The sequence below is a fragment of the Perissodus microlepis genome, chromosome 4 (assembly GCF_051167445.1).
Source record: "Perissodus microlepis isolate ML-2025 ecotype Zambia chromosome 4, ASM5116744v1, whole genome shotgun sequence".
Taxonomy (NCBI): Eukaryota; Metazoa; Chordata; class Actinopteri; order Cichliformes; family Cichlidae; genus Perissodus; species Perissodus microlepis.
Window position 1 is genome coordinate 12,815,242 of NC_140464.1, and position 18,704 is coordinate 12,833,945.

An 18,704-nucleotide genomic window follows, 5' to 3' on the forward strand; every position below is an offset into this window, starting at 1 on the left:
GCACTGACTGAAGCATGTATGTGGGAATGTATGTGAATGTTCGCTGATACTTCTTATATGCACTTTAAGTATTCTATTTATTTTGTTTATTGAATTTTATTGTTTTATTTATATTTTGATATTGTTAGGGATGATGCACTGATCGGGGGCCATTTTTAATTTCGTTGTACCTGTGACAGTGACAATAAAGATTCTGATTGGATCTGATCTGAATAATGACACATTAATATAAGATATTATCTATAAATATCTAACAAGAACATAATTAAATGAAAACAAAACACTGGGCACAAGACCCAGGACCATGACCCATGAAAGCAATCCGTTTCTTCCACTTTTGTGAAAAGTCGCCTACTTTAGACCTTTGCAAGAAAGTCATCCTCTCAGAAAGATTTCCCTTTATATTCCAGTTCTTTGTTTTATTTTTTATTTTATTTTTTGTAACCAATCAATGAGCAATATTTAGCATTAGTACAGTATTGATCTTTTTTTAATCACAACATCCTCTTGAATTACTCCAAAATACAGCACCATGATATCTACAGGGATTTCACAGCCTGGCTTCTTTCTTTGAGTTAGACTTGTATTGTTCCAAAATATTATGATTTTATTACATTTCCAGAGGTTTTGTGAGTGGGTGGCATTTATGTGACCAGACTGTCTCTGGCTTTTGTAACTTATACATTCCTTTTAAGGTGTAACAAAAACACAAATTCGATTTTTTCGAAGTAAATTCTCTTCAATTATTTCACATTGTGTGTCACCCACATAGATGATCAATCCTCCTTTGATATTTGTATATCTAGTTCTTTTTCCCATTTTGTTTTAATATCAGTATTATTCCCTTTGTGCTTCTGGAGGCCTTGGTATACTTTTCCCATTTTTCTTTTTTAATGTTTCAATTGAAATATATACATCATGTTGTTAATAAAAAATAAATGAAGAAAAAAGAAAATAAATATTGTGATGATGTAATAGGGTGAAAGGAGGAGACACAGCTCCTCCTGTTAGTTGTATTAAATGGCTCCTCCAGCACCTTTTCTTCAGTTCTTAGTTCACATCGACATCATGCTGGTGACTCTCTGTGCTCTCATCACTGCTCTAACATGTAAATTTTGACTTATATACGACACATATATACTAATGTCGGTGTGTTTCTCTTGACTCTGTGTCTTCATGTTGTTTGCAGGTGTGAGTGGTGTGACGGTGGTGACACAGAAACCTCCTGTTGTGTCAGTGAGAAAAGGAGAGACAGCCACCATGGACTGTAACCTGGGGACTGTTACTGGCAGTGGTGCTCGTTGGTATAAACAGATTCCAGGAGGAGTTCCTCAGTATGTGCTGCGGTTTTATCATAGCTCTAGTTCTCCAAACTATGGCTCTGGGTTCTCATCACCAAAATTCACATCCACCCATCAGTCAAGATCAGATTATCGTTTGATCATCAGCAATGTGGAGGAGGGAGACTCTGCAGTCTATTACTGTAAGACATGGGACAGCTCTGTTAATGAGTTCGTATCACACTGATTTACACTGTGACAAAAACCTCCACACAGACACTTCTGCTTTTTGATGGGTTTTTTTTTATAAAAGACACACCCAACAAACTCAGTGTAATCCCACCACTTTCAAATAGTGTTTTTTTTTTCCTAGCTGCGAAATTAAGAGATTAGAGAAGAATCTCTGATGGAGCTCTTCAGTATGCACACAGTTTTTCAGTGTGGACAAGCAGATGTTAATTAACAGTTAAAAGCAGGAGACTCAGCAATGTGCTACTGTGAAACATAGAGAGACATTAGGGAGGACATAAAAAGAAAAACAAACAAACTAAGTGACACCACAGCTTTTGTCGAATCTGAACATATTACATTCCCAAACACCCAGTGTGGAATAAAACACAGAAATACCAAAATGAATGTAACAGTCTACACCTAAAATGTTTTAGGTAATATAAATTGGTCAGTCCTAGCTCCCTTGAATGGTAGCAGAAAACTACTCACTTTTTGTTTAAAATAATAATAATAGTAGTAGTAGTGAAAAAACTATATATAAACAATCAAAAATGATGGATGATTAAGAAGAAAGGAAGGTAACCAATGAAATACAAACAAAAACCAACAGCTCCTCCTCCCATTAGTTGTGTTAAATAGCTCTTCCAAATCTTTCACTTCTCAATTCTTTGCTCAAATGAACAACATGCTGGTGACTCTCTGTGCTCTCATCACTGCTCTAACATGTAAAGAGTCTGAGTTACAGTATAGCTTAGACCCCATGTTATATTCATCTGTATTATCTTGACTCCATGTGTTCTTGTTGTTTGCAGGTGTGAGTGGTGTGACGGTGGTGACACAGAAACCGCTTCCATCAGTGAGGAAAGGAGAGACAGCCACCACTGTTACTGGTAATGCTGGTCGTTTAAACAGATTCCAGGAGGAGTTCGTCAATATGTGCTGAATTTTCGTCATAACTGGAGTTCTCCAGACTATGGCTCTGGATTCTGAATCAGAATCAGAATCAGAATACTTTATTGATCCCTAGGGGGAAATTATGTTGGTTACAGTGCTCCAGTACAAACAGTAACAAAAACAGACAATACAAGAAATAAGAAATAGCACAATATATACAATATATACATATATATAAGTCACTTACTAATAAATATCTGAATAAGAAAGAAGAGCATGTCCAAAAAGGGTGTAGCTATTGCAGTATACAGTGTGTTAGGTGGATGAGTTGTACAGGGAGATGGCCACAGGCAGGAGTGATTCCCTGTGTCGTTCAGTGGTGCTTTTTGGTAATCTCAGTCTCTCACTGAATGTGCTCCTGTGGCTAGCCAGCATGTCATGGAGTGGAAGGGAGGAATTATCCAATATTGTCGTGATCTTGGACAACATTCATCTCTCCATCACCACCTTAAGAGAGTCCAGCTTCATTCCCACAACACTGCTGGCCTTGCAGATCAGTTTATTGAGTCTGTTATCATCAGCAACCCTCCACCTGCTGCCCCAGCATGCAACAGCGTAGAGGAGAGCACTGGCCACAACAGACTTGTAGAAAATCCTGAGCATTGTCCGACAGATGTTGAAGGACCTCAGCTGCCTCAGAAAATAGAGTCGACTCTGGCCCTTCCTGTAAAGTGCTGTGGTGTTTTTAGCCCAGTCCAGTTTATTGTCAATGTATACACCGAGGTATTTTTAGTCATCCACAATGTCAGCATTGACCCCCTGGATTGAAACAGGGGTCAAGTGTTTCCTGGTCTTCCTCAAGTCCACAACCAATTCCTTGGTCTTTGCCACGTTGAGCTGCAGATGATTCTGTTCACACCACTTGACAAATGAGTCGACCACAGTACGGTACCCTGACTCATCATCTCTGCTGATGCATCCAACCACTGCAGAGTCATCAGAAAACTTCTGAAGATGGCAGGTCTCTGTGCAGTGGCTGAAGTCTGTGGTGTAGAGGGTGAAGAGGAAGGGGGAGAGGACAGTCCCTTGTGGTGCCCCTGTGTTGCTGATTACCTTGTCAGACACACACTATGGGAGACGCACATATTGTGGTCTTTCTGTCAGGTAATCAACAATCCAGGACACCAAAGAAGCATCCACATGCATCGCTGTCAGCTTATCACCCAGGAGGGTTGGCCTGATGGTGTTGAAAGCACTGGAAAAGTAAAAAAACATGACCCTCATAGTACTCGCTGGCTGGTGCAGGTGGGTGTAGACATGATTGAGCAGACAGATGATGACTACAAAAATCCTCTTGATATTGCAGTTCAGTCATTTCGCTAATTTGTTTAACAAAGGATTTTTAGACTCTTTCACATTCAGATTACAGATTAATCAGGACATCTCAGTGTAACCCACAACCTTCAAATAGTGTGTTATTAAATACTGGATTGCTTCCTTTTTTTATTGTTTAATTCAAACTATATACAATCTGAGAATATAGCACCAACTACTTTATAGTCAAGTAAAGTGCATACATTCAGCAACCACTTTATTAGCTAAGCCTGTTCCACTGCTTGTCACTCTAAACCAAATAACCGGCATTTCACATCAGCAGCATCTCAAAGCATTTAGTCATGCAGGCATTATCAAGACAGCCTGCTGGAGTTCAAACCGAGGATCAAAATAAGGAAGAATGATGATTGAACGTGGCATGATTATTCATGTCTGATGAGCTGGTGTGAGTATTTTAGATATATATGTGTACTGGGATTTTCCTGCTCAACCACCTCTAGGGTTTACGGGGAATGGACTGAAATGAGAAAACATCCAGTGAACAGCAGTTCTTTGGTAATAATACCTTGCTGAGGTCAGAGAAGACTGACCATATTACTTTGAGCTGATAGAAATATAAAAGAAACTCAAATTACCACTCAATACAAGCAAGCTATGCAGAAGAGTATCTTTGAAAGCACAACACATCTGACCTTGAAGCTGATGGGCTACAGGAAAAGAAGACTACACCTGTCAGCTAGGAACAGGAAACTGGGGCTATAATTTGCACTGTTTCACCGACATTAAACAACAGAAGACTGAAAAACACTGAACTCGAATGACTGCAGTAACCAGATCTCAGTCCAGTAGAACAACCTTGAAACATGCTTGAAAAGGAAATTTGGAAGAGCAGCTGTGACAAAAGAGTGTCTCATTAATATGCAGCTAATCAAAAACAATGTTATAGCGACTATAGATCATAGTGAGATAATCTTCTTTTAAATTTAGTGTGTATTAATCAGAAACACATTCGTAAGGCTTTTTCTAATCTAATAATCAATATTTGAAATATCTGACCTGTGAATGGAAGCTTTTTTTGTTGAAACTCTTCCCTGTGATTTTCTCTATACCCAGTGTCTTCAAGAGCTTTCATATCTCTTCTCTTCTAGGTGCATTTCTGTTAACATCACTTGAATGTTGTTCAGAATGATCTAATCCTATTTTCTAAATGGTTTTTACTAGTGCTCAGAAACCACCAAGCGAACGTGAGAGAAAATGAGAGTACAATTAAATATAAAATGATAAAGTTAACAGTAGATTTTCTTTTGCTGATCTAAATCCAGATACTTTCAAGAAATATAACAACACAATATTTTAATCTTATTTTATCTTTACAAACACCAAGTGTTATGTACAAATGTGCAGGGGTAGGGGCTCTGGGAAATCCAAGGGGAAAAGACGGGGTTAATCACACTCTCTCCTATTCAGTGACACACTGCCGTTTTTCCAGCCTCACTTCACTCGCTCACGAATCACTCCACAGGAAGACAGGGATGGTCCAGGAGGTCTATTTACAAGAGAACACAAATTAGCACAAAGGCAAGGAACACACAAGAGCGATGAATATTCTTTGAGCCAGGGCAACGCTGACTTATGCTCTCTGATATTCTTTGATGTGGAGATAATAGATCTATCAAGAACACTCTATGTAACCCACAACTTTCAGATAAAGTGTTATTAAACACTGGATTGCGCCTTCTTTGATTCTTTTAACATTCATTATTAAAACTATAAAGAGCAAAGCACTGAAATATGTGTTGTGGTTCTGGGTCTTGGACCCAGGATTTGGAATTTTCTGGATTTTCATGATTGTTTTGTATTTTGATGATGATATTTATCTTTCACTAGTTAGTCTTGAGTTTATGAATTCATTGTCCCTGAGTTCCCTTGTGTTCTCAGTTTAGTTTGTAGTTCCCCATCTGTGTTTATGTCATTTTCTTTCCGTGTCATTATCTCTCTCTCTCTTTCTCTCCCTTTGTGTTTCTCTCTCACTGTGTCCCTTGCCTTCTCGCTCCATGTCTCAGTCGTGTCTGTGTTCATCTCCATTTTCTGTTCCCATGTTCACCTCATTATGGTTCATCCTTTGTCTCCCCAGTCAGTCGTGCACTTCCCTTTCTGTCTTTCCTCTCTTCTATTGCCAAGCAGATGTCTCCTCGTCTGGGTCTCAGTCTGCGTGCCACGTCCTGTTTTATTTTGATGGCCCCTTGCTTCCGCTGTGATGTTATGTTTAATTTGTTCCTGCTGTGCTTCTATTTTCTTTTTCAGACTTTTGTGTATATATTGTGTCAGTCGTCCCTTGTCCCTCATCCGACTCTCTGACTGTGTCTCAGTAGTTTTCCAAGTTTAGGTTATTTTTGCATTCTGGTTTCTCTTTATTTTATGTGCTGGTGTTCAGCCCAAAATAAATGGCTCATCTTCTGTTTCCAAGTTTCCTGTTTCCCTGTGTTGTCTGTGCATGGGTCCACACCTCGCCTCACGCGATCTGTGGGCAAGTGGGCAGAGGTAGGAGATTCTGAACATCTTTCATGTGTTTTCAGGCTCCAGCCTCCCTCCTCCTGTCCTGACAGTCTTCCCTCCGTCCAGTGCTGAGCTCCAGTCCAACACAGCTTCTCTGGTCTGTCTGTCCAGTCAGTCTGTGCCTTTTGCAGATGTGAGCTGGTTGGCTGCTGGGAGTCCAGTGAGCAGTGGGATCTCTACCAGCACTGCTGTTCAGAGAACAGACCAGACTTACCAAATCAGCAGCTCTCTGACCATCCAGACATCAGACTGGAACATGGATAAGGTTTATACATGTAAAGTGTCTTTGGGCTCACAGACTTCAGAGAAAACCATCAAGAAGTCAGAATGTCCCACTGAATAGTCGAGGACCAGAATGTGCATTTAAAATCTGCTTCTTTACTTCTCTTGCTGTTTGCTCCTTACAAAAGAATCTGCTCATAAGAACATCATTTTTAAAATGTATTTTTCCCATAATTGAAACATAAGTATATTCTCAAATAAATGCTATGAACACTAGATAGCATTATTAAGTAGGAGAGGCCAAGTGTCACTGGTTTAAAATGTTGGTTGTAAGCTTCAATAATATCTTCACATTTAGTGAAGCATCACCTTTAAACTCCTCCCTCTCTTCCTGCCCAGCATGCACCTACAGGTCTTAGTTTTTCATTTATAACCTCATGTTTTCAGCTTTCTGTCAACTAAACTGATCCTACGATGTGAATTGCTGCTTACTGAAAATGTTTCAGTTGCTGTCATTTGGTCATTCACAAACTGTTTTATTTTTGGACAAACATAACTTTATGTATTGTGAAGAAAGTCTAAATAAAGTAATAAAGTCTATATTCATTTTTCTGTTGTTTTCTGAACCTTGTGCTGCTGTAACAAGTGAATTTCCATCCAGCGCCCCCCGAATCAAACTTGCAGAGCTTCTGGCTGTTGTAGCATGGCACCAAATGAAATCTGTCCCCAAAATGTTCACATACAGAGCGCTGAAGCTGAAATTTTGCACTTAATATCACTTGTTGAGGAAATTTGCAATCTAATTTAAAATAACCAAATTTAAATAAAACCAATCACAATTGTTTTTTTTTTAATTTATTTATTACTTTTTATTTAGTAATTTTTAATTTTGATTAAACTGATTGTTGGTAACAATGTCACTTACAAGAAGATAGCATCTCCTTCAGCTGACATGATGTAATTTAAATGCTGTGAAAAATTTTTGACATATTTATCAGTTTTATTTTTACAGTTTATTTTAACTTTTAAATCTTAATGTCTTTTCAAAGTGTGGGAATTCCAAGCTGCAAACTGTTTCTGTTTTAAAAAAAAAACTGTTTTCATACATCACATTTGTGAACAGGCCCATCTTATTTACAGATATTTAGTTATTTAATTAGACGATCCCACTGTTGTGCAAAGTCACTACAAATGTTGAGGTGCCAGAGAATAACCTGCTGTGAAAATAATTTTCACAGCATTCTAAACTTAATAATAATAATAATAATAATAATAATAATATCAATAAAACGGGGAAAAGAAAAAAACTCCAATGCTCCTCCTCCTGTTAGTTGTATTAAATAGCTCTTCCACCATCATCTCTCCACTCAGTTCTTAGCCCACACTGACAACATGCTGGTGACTCTCTGTGCTCTCATCACTGCTCTAACATGTAAAGAGTCTACAATATACGAAGAAGAATGGATCTCATGTTAGATTTAAATGTCAGTGTGTTTGTCTTGACTCCATGTCTTCTTGTTGTTTGCAGGTGTGAGTGGTGTGACGGTGGTGACACAGAAACCTCCTGTTTTATCAGTGAGGAAAGGAGAGACAGCCACCATGGACTGTAACCTGGGGACTGTTACAAATAATGTTGCTGCCTGGCATAAACAGATTCCAGGAGGAGCTCCTCAGTTTGTGCTGAGCATGTATCATAGATGGAGTTCTCCAACCTATGGCTCTGGGTTCTCCTCTCCCAAATTCACATCCACTCATCAGTCAACATCAGATTATCGTTTGATTATCAAGAATGTGGAGGAGGGAGACTCTGCAGTCTATTACTGTCAGACATGGGACAGCTCTGCTAACAGTGGGGTATCACAGTGATTCACACTGTGACAAAAACCTCCTCACAGATACTTCTGCTTTTTGATGCTCTTTCACATCCTGATAAAAGACTCCTCCAACAAAGACACACTGACACTCCACCACTTTCGAATACTGTGTTATTTGTTCTTTTAATTGAAAAAAAAAATCTTAAAAATATGAATCATCTTATTCTTACTGTATATAACTAAAAATTATCTAAAAGTAATAGAAATTTGACAGACACCTGTCTCAGCTCTGAAATAATGATAAACATTCATCCAGCAGCAATAAATATAAGAAATGTGTGATGTTTGAGGATAAGGACATTTGTATTTATGTATTTATGTATTTATTTATTTTTGCCTGTCCTGTTTGGATCTTTAGCCATCAGAATTGTTGTCTGAAGGCCAAGAAAGATGCCAAGCGGATTCACTTTACCAATTGGATCATCAGGGCCTTGCCATATTGGTCCATTTGATTGACTTTTATTATAATTATGTATTTATTTTATTTTATTATTGGTTGTTACAGACGGGACAGACATGACTGGGGGATAGGACAGGGAGAAAGAATGAAAGAAAGAGAGACAAAGAAAAATAGAGGGGAGATGAGATGGTGAGAAAGGGGGGAAGAAAGAAAGAAAAACAAACAAAACACCTGGATCACCTGTATGGAGATAAAAAAAAAAACAGAAGAGAAAACAAACAAAAAAAGAGCAACATAATAAATACAACACCAACACAATAAACTAGCTAACAGTAGATAACAGTACATACTAAGTATTACATGTTATTGTGCAGCACGCAAGATCAACAGCGCACAATGTGCTTTGAGTTAGCAGCCAAGAAAGATGTAGTTTGTGTCTGTGAACACCCGTGTGTACACCTGTGTGCACACCTGTGTGGATCAGCACGCTTGTATTCAAAAGGTTTCTCCATGTAACGGTCTGCTAAGGAGTGTGGGAAGCCATAGACCCGTCCCCCAGGGCATGAAGCACGTATGGAGGAGATCCAGGCCCCAGACGTCCAGAGGCCCCAGAGTACGAGGACCCAAGGAGGACCACCAAAGCCAGCTGTGCCAGCCTCAGGCCCGGAGGCCAGAGGGCACCCCACCCCCGGAAGGGGCCCAGCCGGGCCACAGGCGCCAGGCCCCACCAATCGGCCACCAGGAGTGAGTCGGTACATACATGAGCGCCCAGCCCCAGACACCAAGAACCACCAACACACCAACGTCTGAGGACATCAGCCACCGGCAGGGAGTGTGGTGAGGGGAGATAGGCCTCCATACCTCGGAGAGCCTGAGATGTTCCCAGAGAGGTAGAGTCGAACAGGCGCATGCAGACACAAACGTGCATTCCCACCCCCATATACACAAACAAATACTCAGCACTCACCTGACGTGGAGACAGACACAAATAGACACTGTACACACATTCACACTCCCCAAACATACTCTATATCCCAGGTCAAGGTACCCCTGCCCCCAGAGGGGCAAACCGTACCTAGACCCAGGAGATGTAACCCTTCTCTGTGGGGTAGAGGCAAGCAGACCGCCTCCTTGTCTGCAGTAGCAGGGAGGCCCCGCATCCCAGAACCCAATCTGACGGCCAGCACCTCCTCCCAGCCCCCCAGCCCCGACATTAACAGAATGGGGGTGAGTGAAGACCTCAAACACATTTGCATTTAAACGTAAACTGTTCTAATGAATTTGCTGAGACTTGTTCTACCTCATGTTGTCATAAATTTCAGTATCTCTTCGCTTCTCAATCAAGTCCTGTTCACATTTCAGCTAGAAAGAGATGGGTGTTAACATCTCAAATTGACAATATTTTTGTTCCCCAGATCAAAAAGCTTTTTGTACCGAGTTTTCATCATGACTGGAGTTCTCCAGACTTTGGCTCTGGATTCTCCTCAGTCAGTATGTAGAGAATCTTTCCATGAGGACAATTCACTTTACTTTGGAACAGGATTCTCCTCACACCGATTCAACATTACATCATCAGACACTGATTAACAGTTACAAGCAGGAGACTCAGCAGTGTACTCTCAAACACTGAGTGACATTATTAACACATTTAATCCCACTGGCAACAATTGTTGCGTTGGGATTAAATGGGAGGACTGTGACAAAACAAACAAACAAAAAACTTGAATGAGTGACACTACAGCTTTTGTGAAATCTTAAGATTTAATATTTTCAGTCATTCAGTGTGACACAAAATGTTGAAATACAAAAATGATTACAGTTGTCTACACCTAAAATGTTTTAGCTAACATAACTCAGTCAGTCCTAGTATTATAGCTGAAAACTATTCACCTATAAATATCTTTTTTCACCCAACTAAACTCAAGGGGACCATGGGGAGAGCTGTCCTTTTTGTGGTGCTTGTAAAACTGTGATACATGTTTTCCTGCAATGTTCCAGCCTGAGGAGTGGATCATAACTTCTGTGTTCTAAGTTTCTATGTGATGAGCTTGGGGAGGTTTTTTCCATTGACACATTTATCCTGAGGCCAGTGTACATAAGACAGCACTTTATAGCACCAATACTGCATCTGAAGGACTGGAGAAGGAAGAAATTTATTACAATAAACATCAGGACCACAATTTTAAGGGAGAGGAGGGAGACATCACTATCACCAATAATTATAAAAACAAAAACAGAATTACCCTCCACTGAAGATAATTTACCTAAAAGTATCACAAACTATGCAGGAGGAGGAGCACAAACTAAAGCTGCTCCTCCTATCGGCCTCTTCGAGATTCCGTGTTATATTAAATGGTTTACACCTCATCTCCTCATCCTAAAGAAGCGTTGAAATCTCTTTCCAAGTTACAAGTCCATTCTGAGCGCACACTGACAACATGCTGGTGACTCTCTGTGCTCTCATCACTGTTCTAGCAAGTATGGAATCTTATTTATGCTTCAGATTAGTGGTTATTTGTTGGATTCATATGTCAGTGTGTTTGTCTTGACTTCATGTCTTCTTGTTGTTTGCAGGTGTGAGTGGTGTGACGGTGGTGACACAGAAACCTGTTTTATCAGTGAGGAAAGGAGAGACAGCCACCATGGACTGTAACCTGGGGACTGTTACTAACAGTGGTGTTCGTTGGTATAAACAGATTCCAGGAGGAGTTCCTCAGTATGTGCTCTATTTTTATTATAGCAATAGTGGTCCAACCTATGGCTCTGGGTTCTCCTCACCAAAATTCACATCCACTCATCAGTCAAGATCAGATTATCGTTTGATCATCAAAAATGTGGAGGAGGGAGACTCTGCAGTCTATTACTGTCAGACGTGGGACAGCTCTGTTAATGAGTACGTATCACAGTGATTTACAGTGTGACAAAAACTTCCCCACTGTTACTTCTGCTTTTTGATGCTCTTTTTTTCACATGCTGACAAAACACCCATTCAACAAACTCAGTGTAAACCCACCACCTTCAAATAGTGTGTTTATTGTTATTTTTTATTTATTTTAATGTTCATCAATGAAAACCCACCAACTCTAGAGCGTGTTTTTATAAACACAGAATTACTCTTTTTGATACATTTTAGCAATCATCACTGAAAGTATATAAAATATCAAGGAATACGACGACCACCAACAACACAAGTTGTCACATATATGTACACAATGATGTACGTGTTTTTAAATAACAGCAATGTGATAAAATTCTGATAACTGTCACATTCTAGCTGCAGTAAATCACATTAATCAACCTAAATAGATACTGTTAAAGTTGCACAATGTTTCATATGAAGTGAAAATGCAGCAAAATTAAATTTGATCTGTTGCAAGCAAGCAACAGATCAAATTTAATTGCTCACTACAATTCTTTTCACACCTCAGCTGAATAGTAAAGGATGTTTACACGTCACACTGACAACATGCTGGGGACTGTCTGCTCTCTCATCACTTCTCTAAAGTGTAAGACATTCTTCTCATCTGTTTTATAGCCCATCGTTTTGGAGAAAGACATTTTACACATGTTCTTTATGTGTTTGTTGGCAGATGTTAATGCAGTGTTAGTGTTTATTCAGATATCTGCTGTCCACTCTAGGTAAAGAAGATGTTCTCAGCTGCAACACAGAGAAATGGTTGAATTATGTTAGATGGTCTAAACATTAGTTTCTTTTTTTTTATTCATATAGCATATTTAATTACAACAGCAATGTTGACCAAAGTGCTGTATAAAAATACAAAATAATTAGTACCAAATAACCTATAATATTACTTTATTATTAATACCAAACAAATGTCAAATATCTCTCTTAATGTATTAAAAGCCAATAAATACAAAAGTGTTTTAAGATGTGATTTAAAAGGATTGACAGCAGGAGCCTGTCTGATGTGTAAGGGTAGATCAAGGGTAGGCAACTCCAGGCCTCGAGGGCCAGTGTACTGCAGGTTTTAGATATCACCCTGGGTCAACACACTAGAATCAAATGATTAGTTCATTACCAGGCCTCTGGAGAACTTCAAGACATGCTGAGGAGGTCATTTAGCAATTTGAATCAGCCGTATTGGATCATGAACACATCTAAAACCAGGGGTGTAGATATAATCTACACGCCTAAACTGTGTAGATAATATCACAGTTTAGGCGTTACAACCCCAAACGCTTGATCACCTCTGTGAACCAGCCTCGACCTTGGTATGGTTAAAAGCAAAAGATTATTTGATCAACAAGATCTAGAGGGCACATAAGGCTGTAAGAGGTCAGACAAATACCCCGGAGCCTGTCAATTCAAGGCTTTGTAAGTCAACAATAAAATTTTAAAATCAAGTTTGAAGTGAACAGCAAGCCGGTGAAGATAGGCAAGCACCGGGGAAATGTGTTCACGTCTATTGGTTCGTGTCAGAAGACGAGCTGCAGCATTTGTCAAAGTCATTATGGCAGCTTACTTGGCTTTCGAACCTCTATCCCCAGAGCTGTACTTTTTAACACAAATATATCTACTTTCTACTCCTAACTTTTTCAAAACAGAATTGTTGCATTTGGTTCATTTATAGCATTTATGCTCAAGAGTCAAAGTAGGCTGGAAGGAGTGCAGGTGTCTTCAGGTACTTCAGAATCTAGCTAGCTCTACAGAAGAGGATGAGGAATTAAGAAAGTGACTGGCAGATGTTGATGCAGTGATAGCGTTGACCCAGATGGCTACTGTCCACACAGTTTCTTCAGGTCAACAAGCTGTTGTCAACTGCAACATTGAGAGAGATGATAGGAATTCTGTTAGCTGCTATAAACAAGTTCCTGGAGGGGTTCCTCAGTATGCTTTAAGATTTCCCTATTCTGAGAGCTCACACAGCTTTGAAACAAGATGCAGACAGATTCAACTCTACATCCTCATCAATTATTGATTATCACTTAAATATCAAGCGGACAGAAACAGGAGCAGTGCATTACTGTCAGACATGGGATGACTCTGCTGATGATTCCATATCAGAATTATTTACATTTTGGGAAAAAATTTCCTCAGCATTATTTTTGCTTTCTTTGAATCTTTTACTTGAAGACAGTCCCATGAAGAAAACTCTAGGTAACATATAACCTTCAAATAACCCGTTATTAAACAACGGCTATCTAATTTTTAAAAAATTTTAAACCTTCATTATTAAAAATAGCTAGAGTAAATGTAATAGTATTTAGATTACACAAATTTGATCACTGTTACACTTTGTTTAACACTTAATACTTAATAAGAACGTTAATAAGATGCAGCTATTAAAATTAAGGCTACACTAAACTCTGATTAGAGCTTCTAGATTGAGAAAATTTAAAGAAACTTAATTTGGATTAATCAGAAACACATTTATAAAAATGGAAATGAAGAAATGTTAGGACAACTTTTGATTTCTTTGTAAGACATGGTTGTCAAACACTATGCGACCATTTGCTCTCTTTTATCTGCTCTAACATGGTGGATCCTACATGTTAGAACATGTCTACTTCATTTTATAGCCTGTACAAAAAACATTAAATTTATTTAATCTGTTTTTATTTTCTGAGAGGTGGGGATTCAGCAAAAGTGTTGACCCAAGTAACCAGTACTCAGTTCTGAGATTTCATCATTCTTACAGCTCAACTGCATTTTCAGTAGGATTCTCCTCAGACAGACTAATATCTAAATCCTGACCAAACACTGATTTCAAGTCTATTATCAATCATGCAGAGACAGGAGACTCTGCAGTGAGTTCCTGTCAGACATTGGAAGACTCTCCCAAGAAAGCTGGTTCATAGAGAAGCAGACTGTGGCCAAAATCTTATTGAGAGACAGTACAGCTCTGATTAATGCTGGCCAATAATGATGACTTTATTAAATCTTGCACAAAACAAGTGACATGAAGGAATAAACATGACTACACAGAGAGAGACACAGTTATAAAATACAAACAGATGAAGTGAATGAGATGTTGACAGTGAAAGTTGGTCTCTACAGGATGTTTCAGTTCCTCTCCCCTCATCAGTGACAGTCAGGAGGTTTTTGTACAGCCATGTATACAAACTGAATCACTGTGGTATTCGGACAAGGCACCAAGCTGGTTGTGACAAGTAAGTACTTTTTAACTGATCATAAAACAAGAGAGATTTTGCAAAAATCTGCTGATGACTACTTAGTTCAATATGTTTCTTGTTCTGCATCATTTTTTACGATTTTGTACAATCTGAAATAGTTTCAGGTTGTCTCATATACAGCAGACATGAATTACTTATGTTTAAAAAAATGTGAAATGGTGTCAAACCAGTTCTATGAAAATGGTGTGAAATATGTTGTTTTTCCGTTCTTATTGCTTTTAATTTATGTTTAGGTTGGTATTTCAAAAACATACATAAGCCCGTTTTCTCTTTCTTCAATAGTTGTTAACAGTGTTACTGAAGTTCAAAATTACTTTGAAGTGATTAGAGCCTGGCTGTACACTTTACTTTGACGTGAAAGAAAATTACCCATATTAGCTGACATGTTATGCAGAAACATGTAGAATTAAATCAAAGATATCTTACATGGAAAGTCAAACAGTAATTAATCATATTTTATTTGGTAAAAATATAAAAAGAAATTCAAACAATATGTTGGATCTATATATTTTTGTATTGTACATTAGTTTTGTTTTCTTCTAACTTCATAACAAATGTTATGTTTATTCCATATTTACTCTTCTTGATTTCTTCTGGTTTCATGACTTCATGTCCAATTTCCTTCTTTCCTTTCATTTTTTTTTTTTGTTTTCTGAACATCTTTCATGTATTTTCAGGCTCCAGCCTCCCTCCTCCTGTCCTGACAGTCTTCCCTCCGTCCAGTGCTGAGCTCCAGTCCAACACAGCTTCTCTGGTCTGTCTGTCCAGTCAGTCTGTGCCTTTTGCAGATGTGAGCTGGTTGGCTGCTGGGAGTCCAGTGAGCAGTGGGATCTCTACCAGCACTGCTGTTCAGAGACCAGACCAGACTTACCAAATCAGCAGCTCTCTGACCATCCAGACATCAGACTGGAACATGGATAAGGTTTATACATGTAAAGTGTCTTTGGGCTCACAGACTTCAGAGAAAACCATCAAGAAGTCAGAATGTCCCACTGAATAGTCGAGGACCAGAATGTGCATTTAAAATCTGCTTCTTTACTGCTTGTGCTGTTTGCTCATTACAGTCTTTACATGTTAGAAATCAAAATAATGCAAAAGGTTTAAGTCATGTATTCATTTGCTGGTTTTTAACAAGTATTTTCAGGAATTCATGTTTTGCATTAAATTAATAAAAGCATTGATTTAAAAATGTGTTTTCTTGTGAATAAATGGGAAATTGCGCCACTGTTTTACACTAACATAAATTTAAGGTGATTGAAATGAACTGTTACATTTTAGAGAGGGGCACACCGAGGAAAACAACACTCATAAGCACAAAATTTTCAATTTTCTTGCTCCCATAGTTAAAACACAAGTATATTCTGACATACAGACTAAGTAACACTTGACCACTAGAGAGCATCATTTAATATTTCTTCATGAGTAAGAGAGAAGGTAAGTGTCACTGGTTTAAAATGTTGGTTGTAGATTTGCAAATGTATCTACACTCTCGGTTAGTGAAGTATCGCCTCTCTGTACTTCTGTTTCTTCGCTTCCAGGATGCACCTGCAGGTCTTAGTAACTCAAGTAAATGGCAAATAAGCTCCCTGTAAAATAAAATGGAACTGCTGTTTTTAATGGAAATGTTTCAGTTCATATCATTTGATCATTCAGAGACAGCTGAGCACGGTACGATGTTTGCCTAAACCTAACTTACTGTTAAAGAACACTAAATGAAGTCCAGTTATGAAACTAAGCCTTTCTGCATCTTTCTGCTGTCATTTGTTGTTTTGCATTGAACATTAAAACCATTACATATAACCAGTCGGTAATATCTAACAAGAACAGAAGTTGAATGAAAAACACAAAACACTGTGCAGAAGACCCAGGACCATGACACATGAATGCAATCCATTCCTTCCACTTTTGTGAAAAGGCGTCTCCTTTAGACCTTTGCAAGAAACCCATCCTCTCATAAAGATATCCTTTATATACCCTTTAATTACTCCAAGATACAGCATCATGGGATCTACAGGGATTTTGCCACCTATTTCCTTTCTTAGAGTTAAACATGTATCGTCCCAAAATATTTGAACTTTATTTCATGTCCAAAGATTTTGTGAGGGGGTGTCATTCATGTGACCACATTGTCTCCTGCTGCTGTGACTCACATTGCTTTTAATGTGTAACAAAGACACAAATTCAATTTTTTCTAACCAAATTCTCTCCAGTCTGTTGAGCTTGTGTGTCACCCACATAGAAGATAAATTCTCCTTTGTTATTTACATGTCTAATTCTTTTTTGTTTTAATATCAAAGCTGAATGTTTGTGGAAGTAGTTTTTAGTTTGTTTTTAGTTTTAGCTATTTTAGGGGGATATCTGTGTGTGCAGGTGACTATTACTGTGCATAATTATTAGGCAACTTAACAAAAAACAAATATATACCCATTTCAATTATTTATTTTTACCAGTGAAACCAATATAACATCTCCACATTCACAAATATACATTTCTGACATTCAAAAACAAAACAAAAACAAATCAGCGACCAATATAGCCACCTTTCTTTGCAAGGACACTCAAAAGCCTGCCATCCATGGATTCTGTCAGTGTTTTGATCTGTTCACCATCAACATTGCGTGCAGCAGCAACCACAGCCTCCCAGACACTGTTCAGAGAGGTGTACTGTTTTCCCTCCTTGTAGTTCTCACATTTGATGATGGACCACAGGTTCTCAATGGGGTTCAGATCAGGTGAACAAGGAGGCCATGTCATTAGTTTTTCTTCTTTTATACCCTTTCTTGCCAGCCACGCTGTGGAGTACTTGGACGCGTGTGATGGAGCATTGTCCTGCATGAAAATCATGTTTTACTTGAAGGATGCAGACTTCTTCCTGTACCACTGCTTGAAGAAGGTGTCTTCCAGAAACTGGCAGTAGGACTGGGAGTTGAGCTTGACTCCATCCTCAACCCGAAAAGGCCCCACAAGCTCATCTTTGATGATACCAGCCCAAACCAGTACTCCACCTCCACCTTGCTGGCGTCTGAGTCGGACTGGATCTCTCTGCCCTTTACCAATCCAGCCACGGGCCCATCCATCTGGCCCATCAAGACTCACTCTCATTTCATCAGTCCATAAAACCTTAGAAAAACCAGTCTTGAGATATTTCTTGGCCCAGTCTTGACGTTTCAGCTTGTGTGTCTTGTTCAGTGGTGGTCGTCTTTCAGCCTTTCTTACCTTGGCCATGTCTCTGAGTATTGCACACCTTGTGCTTTTGGGCACTCCAGTGATGTTGCAGCTCTGAAATATGGCCAAACTGGTGGCAAGTGGCATCTTGGCAGCTGCACGCTTGACTTTTCTCAGTTCATGGGCAGTTATTTTGCGCCTTGGTTTTTCCACACGCTTCTTGCGACCCTGTTGACTATTTTGAATGAAACGCTTGATTGTTCGATGATCACGCTTCAGAAGCTTTGCAATTTTGAGACTGCTGCATCCCTCTGCAAGATATCTCACTATTTTTGACTTTTCTGAGCCTGTCAAGTCCTTCTTTTGACCCATTTTGCCAAAGGAAAGGAAGTTGCCTAATAATTATGCACACCTGATATAGGGTGTTGATGTCATTAGACCACACCCCTTCTCATTACAGAGACGCACATCACCTAATATGCTTAATTGGTAGTAGGCTTTCGAGCCTATACAGCTTGGAGTAAGACAACATGCATGAAGAGGATGATGTGGACAAAATACTCATTTGCCTAATAATTCTGCACTCCCTGT

General features: G+C 39.0%; 2 protein-coding genes and 1 gene segment (V, D, J or C); all 3 read left to right on the plus strand.

Annotated features, from left to right (window-relative positions):
• Window positions 1–1,065: 1,065 nt before the first annotated feature.
• LOC146388480 (immunoglobulin lambda-1 light chain-like) lies at window positions 1,066–6,673 on the plus strand. The gene is made up of 4 exons (XM_084924846.1): window positions 1,066–1,108; window positions 1,190–1,515; window positions 6,175–6,271; window positions 6,317–6,673. Exons 1-4 carry the CDS (start codon window positions 1,069–1,071, stop codon window positions 6,637–6,639), a joined length of 786 nt encoding a protein of 261 aa, XP_084780972.1. The 5' UTR covers window positions 1,066–1,068; the 3' UTR covers window positions 6,640–6,673.
• A 1,237-nt stretch (window positions 6,674–7,910) lies between these two features.
• On the plus strand, window positions 7,911–8,384 carry LOC146388481 (immunoglobulin kappa variable 3-20-like). The segment is given in 2 exon segments: window positions 7,911–7,950; window positions 8,047–8,384. Coding segments are annotated over 2 exon segments (378 nt in total).
• Window positions 8,385–11,179: 2,795 nt separating this feature from the next.
• LOC146388482 (immunoglobulin lambda-1 light chain-like) lies at window positions 11,180–16,142 on the plus strand. The gene is made up of 4 exons (XM_084925823.1): window positions 11,180–11,270; window positions 11,367–11,689; window positions 14,891–14,924; window positions 15,626–16,142. Exons 1-4 carry the CDS (start codon window positions 11,231–11,233, stop codon window positions 15,946–15,948), a joined length of 720 nt encoding a protein of 239 aa, XP_084781949.1. The 5' UTR covers window positions 11,180–11,230; the 3' UTR covers window positions 15,949–16,142.
• Window positions 16,143–18,704: the final 2,562 nt, after the last annotated feature.